Source organism: Barbus barbus, assembly GCF_936440315.1.
Source record: "Barbus barbus genome assembly, chromosome: 4".
In the NCBI taxonomy this organism is placed as follows: Eukaryota; Metazoa; Chordata; class Actinopteri; order Cypriniformes; family Cyprinidae; genus Barbus; species Barbus barbus.
In genome coordinates, this window is record NC_136732.1 from 14,026,075 (window position 1) to 14,047,333 (window position 21,259).

The window sequence follows — 21,259 nt, forward strand, 5'->3', positions numbered from 1 at the left end:
AATTTTTTTTGTAGAAAGCAGAAATTTTACAGTGAATTGGTTATAGGAGCCGCTCTCTTTGCAGCCGCACATTTCCAAAATTGGTTTTCATTAACTATCAATGTCTTAATGACTTATTTGATGAGAGGACAATGAATTTGACAAATCAAATTCACACATCAGAGACGGAAAGATGAGGGAATGAACGTGCAGCATGTGTTATAGTGTGTCGAGATCCATTTTCTCATGCTCCCATTTTTAAAAAAAACAAAAAACTCTGTAATTCAACTCTTTTTTTTTTTAATTGTGTGTTATTTTTCCACAGTATTACAAAATGAAAACATTCATAGTGACTGATATGCCATACATTAACAGCATCATACCTCGTATTAAACAAATCCAATTAGAGTTAACGATAAACACATACTGTACATTAACATATACAGTGAGTACCAAATATAGGGATTCAAATTAAACCTATGTAAATCTGGATACAGTTTGAGAATTTTGAAAACAAACATTAAAGCATGACAAATGAAGAAATATTTTAGATGCTGCATTTCACAGTTACATTCAATAGGCAAAATCAGCATACATACACATGTTGACATTGTACAGATGGTCACCAAGAGTCTGGTGATGTCATGGGTCACAGACTCACTGCTGTGATTGTGCGCAAGGGATCTGCCACTAAATAATAGCTTTTAATCTTTTATATCTGCCTTATGTTCAACTATCCTAATACTTATGCTCACATCAATGAGTGGGATGAACTCTAAAAGTGCTGTTCTTTTTATTTGGTAAAACATGTATGTGTTGAAAAGGCTAATAATAAAATGTGACATTCTGTAGTTTTGTCTCATATTCATCTTTTAATCATATTTGTAAATGTCTGGACTCCACAGCCAACAGAGCAATTTTTCTTTACTGTTCCAATACTTATGGAGGGCACTGTACATGTAAAGGAGCTGTAGCTGCCGTTTATGTCTCAAACTGACTGAAGTTCCTCTCTAAAGTAGTCTCAACATTACTGTGGTCTATTGGGTCCAGAATCCAGTTCATCTACTAGATGAGGTTCGTTCTCCTTCAGCAATCTGTAGAATTCTGCTTCTACAGAAGCTCCTCCAGAGTCAAGAGCTTTCAACAAGTCTCTCATTTTGTTTTGGCATCCTTTTTTAGCATGAACTTGATCGTACATTTCAGGTGAAATCATGCCTTTGGCCCTCAGACCATCAGCAATCGGCATCACTGATGAAACTCTCTGAATGAGGTGATATCTGTTTTTGTTCACAAATTCAGATCCTGATTAAAACAAACAAAAAGATTCAATTTTTTTCAAAATTTAAAATTTTTCTGTGTAACAGAAAGAATGAGCGACTACTGCAATTAAGTTCGTACCCATGAGCTGCCTGTGAACTGGGAGTTTTTGGCCTGATGTTACAAACAAAAAAGAAAAATCAGTCATAAAAACCTCATTAAATCAAAACCTTATCAAAGTACTTAGAATGAAAAAGACATCATAGATCACAATATTCTATTTAGTTTAAGCCAAAATGTTAGAACCATCTAGAAACACTTGGGGAAAAACACTAATCAACTGTATGCCAAATAAAAGTACACAACTCAAGAATAAAATGTTAACTTTAACTAACTTAGTAATATTACTGAATATATTTTTCACCTTTATATGGCAGTAATTAATTTAATGGTAAGGAATAGCGTGTCTGAAGCAAAGCTTACATATAATCATATGATATGGGTTAAATCTGGCAACCCCTAACCCTAAATTGAACCTATTCTAAAGCTTCCATTATTTATATGCTTTTTATTTCATAACTGGCGTTACAATTACAATCAACTTCTTATCCATATGAAGTTGATAAATTCTAGCATTTCTAGCAACAATTATTTCTGTCATTCATTACCTGTGAGAAGGATTCTTCGTGGAATCCACACTTCCATTCCGTCAGTGTTATCCATAAGACTTAGCTTGACCTCCTTATTTCTGACATTCACAAACACTTCAAATGTGGGATGATAGTTTGGACCAAAATTAAACTCAAATTCCTCGGTCTGAAAAAAGTGAAAGAAATTCTTGGGCAGAAAAAACTAAAAGACCTGATAAATCCGTGTTAATGTTTGTGCTAAAACAAGTGGAAGAAAAAACAACTAAATCTATTTCAGTGACATTGTTAGTAACATTAAAGTGAAAGTTCACCCAGAAATGAATGTAATTATTTACTGGCCCTGATATTGATTCAGTGCCGCATTATCTTTTTAAACTATTTAATTTTTTTTAATTTTTTTTTACTGTACCATGAAAGCAGAAATATTTTTTTGGGTGAACTAACACTTTAATTATAATATAAAATTTTGTAGAAATTTCTGAAACTAAATATAATGAATAATGTTTAAATGAAATATGATGTTACCACTGGCTGCACTGTAGATCCCTCTGGTTGACAACACAGACGGTATTGTGTTCCCGGGGTGAGACAACACTTTGAACTGGTTTTAATATTTATATTCTCCGCGTGTTGGTCCTTGACCTAAGAAGAAGTTGGGGTTAGGAAGAGGCTGTGTAGGCCAACCAGAGCCTAGGTAACAAAAATGGTCCCTTCCAACATAATGAGACAATATCTCCTCAAATATTAACTAAACAGCCTTTATTTTTAACACAATTAAGGCATTTCACTTTAAGGCAAGGGCATTTTTTTCCGAGGAGTCAAGGGAGGCAGTGCCTCCTTAAAAAAAATTGGATGAGAAAAAAACAATGTAGGACAGAAAAAAACAATGCCAATATTACAAAATTACAAAGTGTATAAATCCCTTGTTTTTCTAAAGAAACATTGTCCAACAATAACTCCAACAGGTAAAGTTACAGCGGGAGTCCATGTCTCTCTCACATCTCGTGAGCCCATTGAGTTTTAACGGACGGCCAAAGTGTGCTGTGAGTTTGCTGGGGGTCATTGAGAATGAATGAGGGAAGTCACGTGAGAGTATGATTGGATATGACAGGTTATGATCGACTGCGATTGGTTCATGTGAGAAATCCCGCCTCTTGTGTTTGTGTGTATTCGTGGATCAGTCTGAATGAGCAATATAATGGCATTAATGGGAAGACTAATTTCAAAAGGTAAGTAAACAATTCACATACTTAGATAACCACGTTTTTATGTCAAAACAAGACTTAAAATGGCATGAAAACATGAGCTGTGGGAGCTTTTAGTGTGTAATCAGCTTAGTGAAATTTAAAGTAAACACGTAAGACAAGAAATTGTTGAATAAAGTCATTATTCTTGTTTTCTTTGCGCACAAAAAGTATTCTCGTAGCTTTAAAAAATTACTGTTGAACCACTGATGTCACATGGACTATTTTAATGATGTCCTTACTACCTTTCTGGGCCTTGAACGTGGTAGTTGCGTTGCTGTCTATGCAGGGTTAGAAGCTCTCGGATTTCAACAAAAATATCTTTTTATTTTCGTTCCGAAGATGAATGAAGGTCTTATGGGATTGGAACGACATGAGTGCGAGTAATGAATGATAGAATTTTAATTTTTGTGCGAACAAAGCATTTAAGCCATATATTCTGATTTCGGTGTCATATTCAATGATTATTACATCTGTCAGTGATTCACACATGGAATGAGTATGAGTATATGAATAATTTAGTGGACTCCTGCATTTCAATTCTGCTGTCACTCCTGACAATTTGTAGTGTGTATGCGGCAACATGAAAACTAAAGCCTTTAAGAATTTTGTAATTTGATTATATTCCTTGTATAATCACTGAAGCTGTGAGTCTTTTCATCGCAAGCTCATTGGTTCTGCATTCTCACAATCAAAGTTGACTACACCCACAGTGAATCTCTTAATTACGTCTACACTTTAGGGCTTTTCACACTGCACTTAACCCAGGGTTATCATAGTTTTAAACCCTGCGTTTAACCCTTGAGGAATTTCACACTTGTAATTTAGAAGCAGGGTTAGAACCACTTTTTAAACAGGATTATGGAACCCTGCTCCAGAGAAGGGTTAGTGCCGCTTTCGCATTGTGGTGTCAAAATTATACAATGTGAAATGGCCCTTTGTTAGAATGTTACAATTAGACGCTTATCAACTAATCACGTGCCTCATATGCTTTGGACAGTCACAGAAACACCACATATAAACAGCTGTTTCAGCGTTTGACGGAAAAACATTATTTGGAGTGAAGAACGTAGAATTTTTACGTTTACAGCCCGAAAAGTCAATTTGGGAAATAGTATGCAATGCTACAGCCTTGATGTAAACAGGTTGTGTGCTGTGTTCATTCAATCAATGACATTAACTCTACAATATGCAAATAAGAATAGGGGCTTTCGCACTGCGCAGTTCTAGGAACTAAGTTCTGGAACTAGCCAGCAGGGTAGAGGACCAATTTCTCCCTCGGGCCGTTTTCCTGGTTGCGTTCGCACCGGCAGCAGGAACTCTGAAGCGGCCGACAGCGATGTCTTTTTGCATGGCATTAACAAACATCAACAACCAGTGAATGGAGGACACAGTGATCAGAGCTGTTTTAGTGGGGTGTCGTGGGTTTCGTGATAACGGAGATGGAATGTAAACGCACAATTTACGCGATTGCAAGAGGAAAAAGTTGGGCTAAGAGACTAAATTTCGGTGACAATTTGCAGTGTTACATATCATTGAAGCTGAGAAAAGAACACAACACTGCAGACAACAGGTAAATGCCATTATCGCTGTTTTCCATGTTTGTGGAGTAAATATGTTTACATGTCTTTTTAAAATGGCTGGGCAATCAGCGTACACTTACATCACTAATACTTCCTAGAACTGTTTTAGACCCTACTCTGGAGTAGGAGCTAATTTAGTTCCTCCAAACAGAGTTCCTAGAACTAAAACAGTTCATAGTTCCTGCGGTGCGAACACGCCAAAAAGTGGGTAGTTCCACAACTAGTTTGGGTACTATGAAAAGTTCCCGTGGTGTGAAAAGCCCTAATGGGAACTCTGGGTTTAGGAATGTACGGTGTTACCCCAGGTAAATTATGAATATTGTGCTTTTATGATATGGATAAGAGTGCATGTTAATACAAACTCACCCACATGTCAAGACCAATTTTTAGTATCATATTATCATTAAAACAAAAAGTACTGATACCTCTGACAGTGGAACATTCCATGGGAGCAAATGGACATCCAGTATGTTTTCTTCCTGTCTCACAGTTATTGGTCGCAGAAAGACAAGTACTTGGGCAAGGACAGGGGAAGACCGAAGTATCATCCTTTTTATGAGCCCAAAGATGGAGAGATCTTTGATGTCAATCATCACATGTGTTTCAGTCACTTTAAGTGGATTCATTATTGCTACATTATCATGAGTGATATGTGCTACAGCTAAACAATCCATGTCTGCCTCTGTAAAACACATAAAAAATTGTAGATAATTATATTTTATTATTTAACATATGCAGATGGTTTTCCAACAAAGCTGATTATTATGAGAATTATACGCACCCATTACATTAACATGTAGAAATGATGCATACCTGAGAATATTTCACAGTGTGGAAAGTAAAGTCTTGAGATTGAACCATTAAAACATTTAATGTCGTACAAGGGTCCTGCAGACTGTGTATTGCTCAAACCATCTAACAGACGAGGATCCCATGAGACAGTGTTATAAAGCACCTCTCCTTTACCCTCCATCACAAACACGAGGCTGGTCAGACGGCAACGAAATTGACCAGCATATGGACACACAAACCTAGAGGACAGATCATTTTCATGTTATTAAATTATAATGATCTGCATCTTTTATTATGTGACAGTACAGGGTGTGGATCAGGGTTTTAGTAAAATAAACCCGACTAAATCAGCAACAGCAACTTCCCAGAAAAAAGGAAAGAAGATGACTTAAGTTTAACACACCAAAAAAAGGTTCAATACCTGTATACATTTTTGTTTTTGTCCTTGTCATTTCCTTTAAGTATTTTAGGTGTGAACACTTCTGCAATTTCTGAGGATTAAGGTAAAGGAAAAAAAAAACACTGGCACCTAAAGTTTTCAAACAGGGTCTAAAATGATCACACACTAAAGCACATATTAAGAGTAAATACAATACAATATAATACAATACAAAAAACAGACGTTTAGCATCTAGGACAGCTAAAGCTTTCTCCATGACATGATTGTGATGTCAACTTTCTAAGATCACATATTTTTTTAATCTTGTAAAAGCATTGTATCTAACCACACGGCACGCCCCAAAACAACTTAAAATAGATGCGTTGTCCAACAAAAGAGGACATATAATAACACGATTTTACTCCACAACATCAGTCGAGTGTTTGAAATAACTTCATTTTGTGAGCTGATGTGTGGTTTTTGTCACAGAACGAGGCAGATAATATATTCTACATGGCAGTGTAGTTTTCAATTCCAGTCCTGGGGGTCCCCTCAGGACTGGAATTGAGAACCACTGCTATACGGTAATAAAGGCTATGTCGATTAGCATTGGATTATAAATATACTTAATTATTATGAAAATACCAGAGATGGCTTGAAGAACACCGCTAAACCATATATTGTCCTGTCGTATGTTTACTGTTGTATTTTGTTGGATATTTAAATAAGTAGCCAGATCATGAACAGATTCAATCATCCACACAATCTTGTCAGTCATGATTTATGCCATCAAGTCAAGATTTATGAGCTATGAATCATTTGTTTAACTTTTTTATCAATTCGTTGAATAATATATATTATTTTACAGACTGCAGCATTTTTTTTTCTTGAAACTCTAGTAAATTACATGTTATTTTTAGTTGTCTGTTTTTTCAGAATCATGGTGGGAGAATACTAATACCCAGTCAACACCTGAGATCATGCAGTGATATCACAAGATCCTTACTGTGATCCTCAGTGCGAGTAATACGTAACGTGAGCTCATTATGAATTCAATGTTGAGCAGGTTGTAAGGAGGCAGTTTAAATACCGTTCACTGGGGATAAGATCATCTAACCTCCGTGAAGTTTGCACCCCATAAAAAGAAATAATCACCAAAACTATGCCATTCGTTTGTGCTGATTTGTGCCGCAAAAACGAACATTTGTCATGTATTGCATCAATCCATTGTCCTATGCAGGACTTCAAATTTCAAAATTGTATACATCTTATATACATAGTAATGAGATATAATTAATATTTAAAGATACTCAGATCTCAATTGTATCTCTGAAAGACTTGTAAAAGAGAGCTGTCATTGGATACTGTAGATTTTCCGGAACTCTTCCTCAAACATTTGGTTCAGCCTGGCACCCACTCGGCCAAGCTCATTGTCCTTTAAAGAGCAAAGTACGAAAAAAAAAAAATTCAATCTTGTAACTTGTGAAGGTAATCATCTCAACAATAACAATTAATAATGTCCAAGACATGTGTTCACATATAAGATTGCATAACAACTTCATTTCAACAAGCTATTGATCTGTTATTTGGTGATTTATTTACAACCCCAATTGCAGAAAAGTTGGGACATTTTGGGAAATGCCATAAAATCAAGAATATGTTATCTGTTCAATCTTTTTAACTTTTATTTAATTAACTAGAGTACAGAAAAATATTTACAATGCTTTCACTGACCTACTTATTTTTTTGTAAATATAGACAAATTTTGAGTTTGATGGCTGCAACACACTCCAAAAAAGTTGGGACAGAGGCACGTTTAACACTGTGTCACATCAACTTTCCTTTTAATTACAATGTTTCATTGTTTAGGAATTGAGGATACTAATTGTTAAAGGTTTGGGAGCAAAATTTTTGTCTAATCTCGCTTGATACAAGATTTCAGATGATCAGCAGTCTGTGATTGTCGTTGTCTGATTCTCCTTTTCATGACTGGTCATACATTTTCAATAAGAGACAGATCTGGACTAGGTCTAGCACATTCACTAAGTGTCTACGAAACCATGCTGTTGTAGCACATGCAGAATAAGAGCTGGCATTGTCTTGATCTAATAACCATGGACTTCCCATGAAAGACATCATCTTGATGGCAGTATATGTCTCTGTACAATCCCAGTATATGCCTCCATGTCAATAGTACCTTCGCACATAAGCCAGTCACCCATGACCTTTGCTCTACTGCACCCCCATACCATGACAGAAATTTGTTTTTGCATCTGTCGCTAATGAAAGTCTGGATGGTCCCTTTGGTCTTTGGGACTGAGCACTCAACACTGAAATGTGGACTCATCTGAGTACAGCACATATTTTCACTGTCTTTTTGACTATCTGAGATGAGCTCTGGCTCAGAGAACCCAGCACCATTATATATGGTAGTTGGTGAAAGACATAAATTCTTTGCGATTTTGCATTGCAAAATGTGATTTTTGATTTGTTTGACACTTCTCTCATTAAATTTGGCACAAAGTGATGAGCCATGATCCAGCTTTCCTGGCAAAGACTGAGATGCTCCTTTTATACCCAAACATGATACATTGACCTATTACCAGTTCACCTGCTTAATGTGAACTGTTTCAAAACAGTTTAACAAGGATATTCTATAACCTTTTCCCTTTTATTTTGCCTCTGTTCCAACTTTTGTGGAGTGTGTTGCAGCCATCAAAATCTAAATTTGTTCATATTTACAAAATACATTTACGTTGGTCAGTGAAAAGTTTGGAAATATTTTCTTTGTACTTTTGTCAATTAAATAAAAGTTCAAGAGAATTAACAAATCACAGATTCTTGATATTATTGCATTTTACAAAATGTCCCAACTTTTCTGGAAATGGGGTTGTATTATGTAACATGTTTTAGTGAATCTTACCCTATTGAATGTGCTGCAGTTGCTGAAAATGAGCTGAAGGTCTGAGACGAACTCTCCAACCATCTGATACAAGCCAGTTTCCAACTTCTGCTTTATTCTGTCCAGCCACATCGGATGCGTTATGAACTCAGAGTATCTGGACAACTGGAAGTCATTTTATTTATGGTTTTTAATGCATTATAAATTTGAAGTCATATATTTCATCACTTCTATTCTATTTATAAACTATAAACTTTATAAACTTTTAAATTAAAGTAAGGCATGAAAAGAGTAAAATTCGGAAGTTGGGTCATATGTAAAAGACAGCAAGGAGAAAAAAGGAGGCAATCTCACCGTTTGTCGTGGATCCTCAACAAACACCTTCTGGATGTCCTCTCTGTACACATATAACAGGAGGCAGTGGCAGTGCTAAAGATGACAAACAACACACATATCCACAATTAAGCCCATAAATAACTGTTCTGTTTCTAAACCTGCTGAGCAGCCTATGTAGGCAGCACTTTAAGGCATTGAATGCAGTTGCAAATTGTGAGCACCTTAAATGTCTATGGTTATCTTCTATATTAATATGCTGAATTTGTGTGTGTGTGTGTGTGTGTGTGTGTGTGTACCAATATGTATTGAGACACTGGGGAATTGAAAGCTTCTTGTTCAGACATGTTACTGGAGTCAAACCATTGCCGACTGTTTCTTAACACGCACAAGGAACAAATCCATTCCCTACAAGCAAACACACACATATACAGGATGAATGTCCAACATACATACTTGCTGATTTAATGGTTTTCTATATGTTTGTCTCTCTCACCCAGGTGAGTCTCCATGTACAGCTGGTAGGTGACAGCGTGAATGAAAAGCTCGTGGACACTCATCACAACACAAGAGATCTCCCTCAGAGCGACACACGTAACACTTGTCATCATTGTTCTGGGCCATCTAGTCAGAGGACGACAACACAACATTTTATCATCATCACAGAAATAAGTTCAAATGCATTTTGCTCTTCTATCTTACAATCTTGTTTTGATATATGGAAATCTAACCACAACATGTCTAAGTCATATTTTACTGCAAAAGGAAAAAAATATATATTTTTATTTTCCATTGACATTATTTTCATAACCAGAACAGAACATTATTTTAAGAACCAGGGAACAGAAGAAAGAAACTCATCAATAAAGGTTTAGAACCAGTGAAGCATTAGTAAATGTAAATTTAAAAAAAAAATAAACAATAAACACAGACAATATAAAAAATAAACAATAAAATATTTTTAAAATAAAAATGTTGTATAAATATAAAATGGTTTTTTTCAGTTATTTTCAAGACTTTATTGTATGAAAATCATTGTATTTATCATGTACACATTAATGTACAGTTTAGGTCAAAAGTTTACATCCCCCTTTCAGAATCTGCAAAATGTTAATTATTTTACCAAAATGAGAGAGATCATACAAATGCATGTTATTGTTTATTTAATACTGACCTGAATAACATATTTCACATAAAAGATATTTACATATAGCCTAGTGCACAAGAGAAAATAGTAGTTGAATTTATAAAAATGAAAGGTTCAAACGTTTACATCCCCTTGATTCTTAAAGGGTAACTAAACCCCTGGTCAGAGCCTAAGTCCACCCACTGGCACAATTTGAAAAATGCTGGAAAAGTGGGCTGAGCCAAGCAGAGACAGAGAGGACGTGGTGAGCTCATGCAGGGGCGTGGTTAGTAAGTGCATCATATGTCACAAGGGTATGCAACGTCCAATAGGAAAATTCAACTGCAGTAGCCACCGTTCAACCTGAAGAGGCCAGCACTCAGACGTTTTTACACAATATATTGTAGAATTAAAACACTTTATAACCAAATGTCAAAACATTTACTCGAATCAATGCACAGCAGTACTAATAAAGACACAAGTCGTACGGATCATCAACTCAAGAAAGTTGTTTTAGGGTTTAGTTACCCTTTAATATTGTGTTGTTACCTGAACGATCCACAGCTGTGTTTTTTTGTTTAGTGATAGTTGTTCATGAGTCCCTTGTTTGTCCTGAACAGTTAAACTGTCTGTTGTTCTTCAGAAAACTCCTTTCAGGTCCCACAAATTCTTTGGTTTTGCAGCATTTTGTGTATTTGAACCCTTTCCAACAATGACTGTATGATTTTGAGATCCATATTTTCACACTGAGGACGACTGAGGGACTCATATCTAACTATTATGGCTGGTTTCCAGTACGGTACGGTACGGTTCAGTACGGTACGGTACGCAATTATGTCCGTTTCCATTGTCAGACGCTGTGAATGGTACCAAAATAGCGAACCGTACCGTACCACTTTTTTGGTACCCTTTCGTTGGGGTACCTAGCACAGCAAAGGGTGCCAAAAGGGTGGAGCTAAACTCACTGCAGATGTTGATTGGTTTACCAGAATCTCACTTTTGCTTGATACAAGGGGATAAAGCTACTCCTTCCTTCACTCGTTCCGCTCTGCTGTGTTCTGCTTATTACATGCACAAACACACACAAAAATATATAACAGTGTATTTTATACTTTTATATTTTCACACAGACAATAACCGTCTCTCAATATGTGTTCTTGTGGACTTGTGAAACATCATTGCCCAAAAACCCGCGTCATTTTCAAAATATTACTGTTATTCTGTCATGAAATGTAGTTTTAAGAGTTTTTCAGGCGAGAATGTAGATGTTTAAAACTCAAATCTGCGGTTTATTTATAAAGATATAGCACCTATTTGAAAATTTGCTATGCCGATTTCGAAGCTTCAGCGATCGGCGGGTGCTCAGTGCTCATGTATCCTCCAGCAGCCTTACGCTCGGCTAGTCCTTCAAACATTTGCCACTGGCTCTGATGTCTCTGTGGTGATTAAACGAGAATCAATTCGTTTTGTGTATATTTAACAGGCATTCGTGGTCTCATGAATCAATTATTTGTTCCTGGTCATATCGTTTTGACTGAGCAAGTTTATATTTAACTTTATATTTATTTTGAACTTTACCGTAGTAACTTGCAGCGCTGACTGTAGCAAACGTTTGACTGTGAATTGTTTGCGTTTGTCTTTATTTCCTCTTATATAAGTCACTTATACTTTGTACTTATACTTTTATAATGGCTATTATTGTTCATAAACACTGACATAAAAGAGGCAGAGTTGTGCTTATTGTCGCGCTTTATTGTCGATCTCTACTTTCCGGCATACACCATGCTTATCAAGTAAAGGGTACTGTTGGTAGTGGAAACGCAAGCCTGATCAGAGTTACCCGTACCGAATCGTGCTGTACTGAACTGTACCGTACCGTACCGCTTAGTGGAAACGAGGCATTACAGATGGTTGAAATGCTCACTGATGCTCCAGAAGGAAAAGCCATGCATTAAGAGCAGTGTTGGGTAAGTTACTTTCAAAAAGTAATTAATTACAGTTACTAATTACATCATCAATATTGTATTTAAATTACTTTACTAATTACTCTATCTGAAAAGTAACTTAGTTACTCAAAATGTAACTTTATTCAAATCGCTAAATAGGCTACATCTTAAAATCCCTATAAACCTTAATAGAAATTAAACTTTTTATTCTTTCAATTCGAGTCAAACATAGAATAGTTGAGCCTTTTAGCTTTAAAACAACTGTAATAAACATTTTTATGAAAAAACTGTAACCTTCTTTGGTTAACAAATGGAAATATTCTGCAAAATATCTGAATAACAATAAAGCTTAAGAGTTAAACAATACATTTCAGTTTGGCAAGATGTTCAGGAAAAGCCCAACTAGTAAAATCCAGACAGGTTTATGTCAAAATAACACGTTAACTAATGTAGGAAAGAATAAATGACAGAAATGATCTTCTCTGCTGAATAAAGCCATGTCAGATCGCGCTGTTCTTATGAGGTAAATTCCTCATAGCAGGTCTTCTTACAAAAATGATGAAAAATAGATGAATCTTGATTTTTTTTATCAGTTTTTATTTTATTTTTTTGTAGGTGAGGGTGTTTGCGCGCAGGTGACTGCATATAATGAGCTCCGATACGGGAAAGACTGTACCTCTCTTTAGTATCATACGGATTACATAATCAGAAATATTAGTTTTTGATTTGAATTTGTTCATTTAAGTGTCAAGTAGAGTCAGAGCCGGTGCCAGGGCAACTCCATCAGGGGGGCATTAGAATTTCTAGAGGGGGGCACAAATCACGTTGTGTGTGTGTGTGGGGGGGGGGGGGGGGGGGGGCGTGCACTCTGTGATTGTGTGCAGTTTCTGACGCTCGCTAAAGTGTGCAATCACTTTCTTATGTGCGCTGTTTTATCGGTTTCACTTTTGCTTTTGAAATCGATCACGTTCAGCAAGAAGGGGAGAGGATGGAAAGTGGGGGGCACAGTAACTTGGCCCGTGAATGCCCCCCCTTGGCGCCGGCCCTGATCTGAGTTTTTAAGGTTTCTCTGTGAATGAGGAAAATCTGAAAGGGTTAAAGCTGCTGCATTCAATTTGATCTATAGACGGTAAATCATGTCATGTTCATGTTCTCTCATTCATGTTCTGCAGGAAGGAACAAAGTCACTTAATGAATGTCAAATGAAAAACAGGAAAAGAAAAACCTGAGGTTGCACATAGAGGGACAACGTACATTTTGAACACAGGTTTTCTTTCTTCTCTTCTTCTGTGGACACTGAAGATGCCCCTCCTGAAAAAAATGAGAAATTAAGTGATCGCACATGTATATCAGGGGTCTGCTGTATTTATTATAACTACATATTTACCTTATGTTATGAACTTAAAGGGTCGATACTAGGGCTGGGTACTAACACAAATTTCACATTTCGATTAGATTTCTATTCACAAGCTTACAATTTGATTCGATTCCAATTTCGATTTGATATTGATTATTTTGGCTATATATCAGCCAAATTTGCCAGTACATGGCAAATTTTCTCAAGGAAAAGAAAAATCTCTCAACTAATGCTGTAAAATATACATGAGAGTCATTTACATTATACTATTTGTGGGATAAAATGAACTAATTTGTATACAGACATTTAAATTATACTCAATTAATTTTTTATAATACTAAACTTATAATACTAACTTTACAATTACATAATTATACTTCTACTCTATTTTGTTTTTTTTTAAATATCAACATTTAAATCGTGGCTGTCAAACAAACTTGATGGATTTATTCAAACAAGGTAGGCCTAAAATTCAAGAATCAAGCAAATTCAAAATGCAAAAAATCAAGTTGCTATGTATTAGAAGCACATTCCTGCTATAGTTTTGTTTCAAAACAGTGATGGGTGTACCTAATAAGAAATCAAATAAAAAAATGCAACTAAAAAAGTTAATTTGTGCATGCAAAATTGATTCAAAACTTTTATGTTCACACACACACACACACACAAGCACATTAGCGATGTTAAATATTAGCCAATAAATACATATATAGTGCCTTGCGAAAGTATTTATACCCCTTCATTTTTTTTTCATGTTTTGTTATGTTGCTGCCTTATGTTAAACATCAATATACACTCCATACACCATAATGAAAAAGCAAAAACAGAATTGTCAATTTCGTACATTCATGAAAAATAAAAATATAAGTACATTGCATAAGTATACAAACCCTTAACTCAAATGTAGCTGAAGCACCTTTATGCCAAGTTCACACTGCACGATTTTAGCCCGATTTTTCACTCGCCGACAGGTTTTGATAAATTGCAGACAAATGCCCGAAATCGGAGGCAAATCGGTGCTCGTTCACGCAAGTGACAATCGCATAGTGTGAATTATCAAAGACGCGATCTGAGGGAATCACAGATGCGTCACCGATGCCCATGAAATATTTGGCATGCTAAATATCTGGAGCTGTCGGCGATTCACAATCCTGCTGTGTGAATGAGTTCTTAGGGTCATTATCCTGTTAGAAGGTGAATCTTCTGCCCAGTCTGAGGTTCTGAATGCTCTGGACTGGGTTTTCATTACGGCTATCTCAATATTTTGGTACATTGAGCTTTTCTTCTACTCTGATTGAGACGTGTGTATATCTCGCAATTCTGAATTTATAACTCGCAACTGCGAGTTTATATCACATGATTCTGAGAAGAAAGTCAGAATTGCCAGTTTATATCTCATAATTCTGACTTAATTTCTCACAATTAAGAGTTTATATATCACAATTCTGAGAAAAAAATTCTGAATTGCGTTTGTATCAGGCAATTCTGGGAAAAAAAAGTCAGAATTGCAAATAATTTTTTTATATTCAATGGCGGAAACAAGCTTCCATAACAAGCAATATGAATGTTCCTGAGCTAAATTTCAACTGTCCCAGATAAGGGTTTGAATACTTATGCAATGGAATCATTAAAGTTTTCTATTTTTAATAAATTTGCAAAGATGTTAAAAACCTGTTTTTTTGCTTTGCCGTACCATGGAGTGTAGACTGATGTGGGGAAAAAAGTAATTTAAAGCAGTATAACATAAGGCTGCAACATTACAAAACAAGAAAAAAAAATGAAGGGGTATGAATACTTTTGCAAGGCACTGTGTGTGTGCGTTTATGTATGTATGTACGCATGTATATATTTCTAGCTAATTGTAATTTAACCTTTGAAATTTAACCTTCAAACCTTTTAAATTACGACTAAAATTTTACATCGAGTGGGAAAACAGTACAGATAATGTATTGACTAAATATTTAGCAAAACAGTAAAAGTTCATTAAATATCTAAATAAAAAGTATTTGTGTTGTGTACTATAAGTTTAAAGCAAAACCAAGGACCATTTCCAAATCCTTGTTTTTAACAAATATCCCAAGAATCCCAACAATCTGTAAGTGCTTGCATTACTTACTTCTATGAGTTTCTTAAGCGGTGTGTTTCTGCAGCGGATGCTGGTTTTCCAGTTTTTGCACCTTTCCTTCCCCGCAAACTTCTCAAAACCAGTTGGGGTGAACCAGTGTCCCTGGAACAAAATACACTTCTCCCCTACAGGAGACAATGACAGGATGCATTCAGACCAAACAATTTGCACATAAATAGTATAATAAATAATGCTGTAATAAAATTAAGAGAAATGATAACAAAAACTCAATTATGATGAACCTTCGGGCAATTTGTCCCGATAGAGGGTGCCTTCTTTAATCCCACAGGTTACTGGCAGCTGAGTTTTATGAATAGGCCACTTCCAAATCTCCTGCTTGTCTCCTTTCTTCACAGGAGACGCTGAGAAAGAGAGAGAAGACGACACAGATCAGCAGAGAGTAAAAATACAGGAATAGGACATCAGGCACCAGGAAACAGAGTGCAAGTGTTAGTAGTAGTGATACTATTATAGTTTTTAGTATTATTTAGAAATAATTTTAAGTTTTATATTTTCTTAATTTAAATTTATGTAAAATTTTAGTAATTTTGTGTTTTTTCAGTTTCATCTTGAACTGCCTGAGGGTGAGTACATTTTTGGGCAAACTTTCCTTTAAAAAGATGATAATCTGGGCAACTTTTTTAAGCAATGTTGCTGGGCAGACTTTAGATTGGTCATGGGCCCTGTGTCTCACCTGCTTGCCCGCTGACAGCAACATTATCCAGCAACATTGCTCAAAAAGTTGCCTTTTGTATCATCACCTTTAATTGTTTCAGTTTCAATTATTTTATCATAAATAAAACTAAATAAAATAAGAAATATTTACTCTGCAACTTAAATAAAATAAAAATAAAAAATATCTTAAAATTTTTTTTTATTAAAAAACCTTAGTCTTTCGCTCTATCTTTCTCTCCTTCCCTTGCTAGCTTGTACTTATTTGAACAATGACTGAGACTTGGTGTTACAAGCACTTCCTCTGTCTGATTGCCTCTTCAAGATTAATCGCTTTTTGTATTCCCCAATTGTAAGTCGCTTTGAATAAAAGCGTCTGCTAAATGTAAATGTATTATTTCAGTTTACTTATTGCAAGTATTTTTTTTTCTTCTGGTTTAGTTTTAGTGTTATTTGACCCTGAAGAGAACTTGGATCTGCTGTAGTTCAGTGACTCACAGAATGGGGGGGGGGGGGGGGGGGGGGGGCTATCTGGTTTGTTCTGACTGGGTGTGAAAGCAGAGAAAAGATCAGGATCATCACTATCCTCACTACTTCTATCATATTTACTTCTCTTTCTTGTGTAGCTCTTCTCCTTCCCTTTCTCTGCCTTTCCTTCACTCTTTTCCTCCTCGGTCAGTGTCTCAACATCCAGAGGTTTCTCATAGAGTTTGAAAGTGCCTGGGCCTAAGAAAAGAATAAAAAGATACGGTTAATATATATGAACGCATTCTTGCTTTATCATTGCATATATTAATCTATCATAGCAGCCAATGTTCCCTCTAATTTTTTTCTTGCTGAGCAAAACTTTTCTCTATTGGGCAGACATTTCGGCCACCTGAGCAAAAACATTCGGTAACACTTTCTATGAAGCCCATATTTATAATTCATTATAAGGGTATTGTTAAAGCATTATAATGAATGCATAATGCATTATAAAAAATATGTTATATTGTCTTATGAATATTCATAAGAACAGTTTTAATGTATTATTTATTATTAAGAACAGTTTTAATGTATTTGCTTTGACTAGAATTAAGTTAAATGGCTTTCCCAACTGATTTTTGCGTGGTGCAAGTGCTTAGAGGCAACGCAGTTTAGAGGGAACATTGATAGCAGTGTGAGCCTCTAGATAACAAAACATAAAGCTGATAATAATCAAAACTACTGATTGTCCAGCAGACTACGTCTGAGTTTGTTTGTTTTTTTATATTGTTTTAGTTGAGGTTTACATTATTGCAAGTAACAAAAAAATATTTGTTTTATGGTTTTAGCTCTATTGTTAAATACTATAACCCTGAAGTGAACTTGGATCTGCTGTAGTTCAGGGACTCACAGAATGAAGATTTTTTGGCTGGTTTCCTCCGCTTGGGTGTGGAAGTAGAGGAAGCACCAGGATCTTCACTGTCCTTACTACTTCTGTCATCTTTACTTCTCTTTCTTTTGTAGCTCTTCTCCTTCCCTTTCTCTGCCTTTCCTTCACCCTTTTCCTCCTCGGTCAGTGTCTCAACATCCGGAGGTTTCTCAAAGAGATTGAAAGTGCCTGGGACTAAGAAAAAAATAAAAAGGTACTGTACATATGAACGCATTCTTGCTTTATCATTGCACAGTAATCTATCATAGCAGCGTGAGCCTCTAGATAACAAAACATAAAGCTGATAATAACTAAAACTACTGACTGTCCAGCATACTGCTTCTGAGTTTTGTTTTATATATATATATACATATTTTATATTGTTTTAGTTGATGTAAGAAAGGCCACCCATCGAAAGTGAACTCTTCCGAACACTCCCGCCTGTGTTCACGATTTGGACTGTTCCAAAACTTTCCCAGGGATGAAAATCGAGACAGTTGAGGGTGGATGTTATTGTCACGAATCTGGTCCATGCTCTCCTGTTTTACCACCACCAGAGGTCACCCGTTCACCACATTGACTCTCACACTACACAGCACACTGGACTCCATTTCCCACTATGCATTGCACAGATCACAGCTGTCACCATTCACTCATCACATGCACCTGATGCTCATTTCACAATCACACACACTATTTAAACCATGGACTTCCTCAGCATCAGGGCCGAGTATTGTTGCATTTATCACTCACCTAGCGATAGCACCTTTCAGAGCCATTCTTATAGTCTTAGTCTTGCCTTGTTTTCCTGCCGTGTCTGACCCTGCCCGTGTTTTCTGGATTTACCCCTTTGCCTTGCCGTTTGGACTGTGTTTGCTCCCCGTTTGGATTATTGCTGCCGACTCTGGATTATCTCTCTGCCTTGCCCCTTCGGATACTGTTCGCTGATCGTTGACCCACGCTTGCTCCACGGATTGCTCTGTCTTGCCCTTGCCATACCTGTTTGCCACTGTCTGACCCTGCCTGTTTACCGACCATGTTTTCTAATAAAGCTTTGCATATGGATCCGCACGTCTCGTCAGCCCCGTAACAGAATACTCGGCCACACAAGGATCCAGCGGCTTTTCAAGAGGACATTGGCCAGGTATGGATTCTGCACGACTGTTATTAACCCTCGAGCAGGGCTCGCGACCGCTCGAGGATTATATTCAGGAGTACTTAGACCTCGCCTATTTTTCTGATCTGCCGGACTATGCACTTATAGATTTTTTTTGTGAGGGCATTAATCAGCCGCTCAAGTCTCAGTTAATCCGCGAGGGTCCCCGTTCATCTCTCAGTAAATTTATGGACTATGCTTTGCTGTGTGTGGGCTCTCCGTTCACTGTGGGTGTCGCGGAGGAACGCGGCACCGCACTCACTCACAAAATGGCGGCAGCAACAGCACCCCTTCACGTCATGCCTGCCAAGCCAGAGTCTGCTCACGTCGTCGCTGTCGAGCCAGAGTCTGCTCACGTCGTCGCTGTCGAGCCAGAGTCTGCTCACGTCGTCGCTGTCGAGCCAGAGTCTGCTCACGTCGTCGCTGTCGAGCCAGAGTCTGCTCACGTCGTCGCTGTCGAGCCAGAGTCACACCACGTCTCCACTGTCGAGCCAGAGTCACACCACGTCACAGTGCTCCAGCCAGAGTCTGTCACACCCAAGGATTTAAGGTCAGTCCTTCAAGTTCCCTGTCTGATATCCAGTGTGATGGACCCACCACTGATGTCAGTGCGAGTAGCTGGCATTCCCAGGGCCTCAACCCTGTCTGTTACAGAGACTGTTCCCCTGACCTCAGTACTTCCCGTTATGGCGGTTGCCATTTTGAGTGTGTGGGCTGCACACTGTGCTCCTGAGGCCTCTCCTGTCCACGACTCTGCTCCAGTGCCTCCAGAGGTGGCGGCTTCCGCTGCAGAACCTCCCGAAGTGGTGGCACCCGTCCCTGAACTCGCTGTCTGCCCTGTCACAGCCACGGAGGCTGTTCCTGAACTCACGGTCTGCCTTGTCACGGCCACGGAGGCCGTTCCTGACGTCACTGTCTGCCCCGTCACGGCCATGGAGGCCGTTCCTGAACTTACGGTCTGCCCCGTCACGGCCACGGAGGCCGTCCTTGAACTCACTGTCTGCCCCGTCACGGCCATGGAGGCCGTTCCTGAACTCACTGTCTGCCCTGTCATGGCCATGGAGGCCGTTCCTGAACTCACTGTCTGCCCTGTCACGGCCATGGAGACCGTTCCTGAACTCACTGTCTGCCCTGTCACGGCCATGGAGACCGTTTCTGAACTCACTGTCTGCCCTGTCACGGTCATGAAGGCCGCCCCTGAACTCACTGTCTGTCCTGTCACGGCCAAAGAGGCCGTCTGTGAGCTCTCGCCCTGTCCTGTCACGGCTAAAGAGGCCGTCTGTGAGCTCTCGCCCTGTCCTGTCACGGCTAAAGAGGCCGTCTGTGAGCTCTCGCCCTGTCCTGTCACGGCTAAAGAGGCCGTCTGTGAGCTCTCGCCCTGTCCTGCCACAGCCATAGAGACCGTCCATGAACTCTCGACCTGCTCGGTCACGGCTCCTGTGACCATGGGGACTCTCTCTGTGGTGTCTGTCTCTGTTCTCCCCAGATCCCTGATCCTGTCATGGCTTCCTGACCAGTCCGCTCTGCCGTGGAGATACTCTGCCCTGTCTACGCCACACTGGTGGGCTCCGGCTCTGTCTACTCCGCCGTGGTGGTCAGTTGTCTGGCTCTGGGGGTCTCCTGCTCCGCCCAGGTGGGCTCTGGTCCCGTCCTGCCCTGCAACGAAGACTCTCCCAGTGTTGTCTGTCTCTGCTCTCTCTGTGTTGTCTGTCCTTGTTCTCCCCAGTTCCCAGTCTCTGTCATGGGTTCCTGCCCTGTCTGCCTCGCTGTGGTGGTCTTCTGCTCGGGTCTGGTGGTCGTCTGCTCCGCCATGGGGGTCTTCTGCCCGGGTCTGGTGGTCGTCTGCCCCACCGTGGTGGTCTTCTGCTCGGGTCTGGTGGTCATCTGCTCCGCCGTGGTGGTCCTCTGGTCTGGTGGTTATCTGCCCCACCGTGGTGGTCTTCTGCTCGAGTCTGGTGGTCTTCTGCTCCGCCCTGGTGGGCTCTGGTCCCGTCTGCTCCGCCCTGGTGGGCTCCCGTGCCGTCTGCTCCGCCCTGGTGGGCCTCTGCTCTGTCGGTCCTGAACTGGCCTCTGGCTCCGCCCTGGTTTCCGGTTCTGCCTCTGTCCCCGGTCTTCCCACTTCCTCAAGGACCTGGCCCTCCATTCCCTCCCCCTGTTCCGCCTCCGCTCCACCACCCTCCTGGACTATATAGGAGCGTCTGGAAGCCGCTCCTTGGGGGGGGGCTATGTCACGAATCTGGTCCATGCTCTCCTGTTTTACCACCACCAGAGGTCACCCGTTCACCACATTGACTCTCACACTACACAGCACACTGGACTCCATTTCCCACTATGCATTGCACAGATCACAGCTGTCACCATTCAC

The 21,259-nt window shown here is 38.9% G+C and overlaps 1 protein-coding gene across 2 annotated transcripts in view; it reads right to left on the reverse strand.

Moving 5' to 3' along the window:
- Positions 1-281: 281 nt before the first annotated feature.
- The window catches only part of LOC306868730 (uncharacterized protein), a 28,555-nt gene continuing 7,577 nt past the window's right edge, over positions 282-21,259 (reverse strand). For both annotated transcript variants that reach the window (XM_079415034.1, XM_079415035.1), the window contains 17 exons: positions 17,721-17,933; positions 16,955-17,071; positions 15,916-16,035; positions 15,665-15,798; positions 13,446-13,502; positions 9,616-9,743; positions 9,419-9,527; positions 9,141-9,215; positions 8,808-8,951; positions 7,250-7,319; positions 5,927-5,996; positions 5,527-5,744; positions 5,139-5,395; positions 2,412-2,528; positions 1,905-2,052; positions 1,378-1,410; positions 282-1,281 (listed from right to left, as the gene is read on the reverse strand). In XM_079415034.1, coding sequence (XP_079271160.1) covers positions 1,007-1,281; positions 1,378-1,410; positions 1,905-2,052; positions 2,412-2,528; positions 5,139-5,395; positions 5,527-5,744; positions 5,927-5,996; positions 7,250-7,319; positions 8,808-8,951; positions 9,141-9,215; positions 9,419-9,527; positions 9,616-9,743; positions 13,446-13,502; positions 15,665-15,798; positions 15,916-16,035; positions 16,955-17,071; positions 17,721-17,933 — 2,285 coding nt within the window. In that variant the 3' untranslated portion in view covers positions 282-1,006. The remainder of the gene's footprint in view (positions 1,282-1,377; positions 1,411-1,904; positions 2,053-2,411; positions 2,529-5,138; positions 5,396-5,526; positions 5,745-5,926; positions 5,997-7,249; positions 7,320-8,807; positions 8,952-9,140; positions 9,216-9,418; positions 9,528-9,615; positions 9,744-13,445; positions 13,503-15,664; positions 15,799-15,915; positions 16,036-16,954; positions 17,072-17,720; positions 17,934-21,259) is intronic.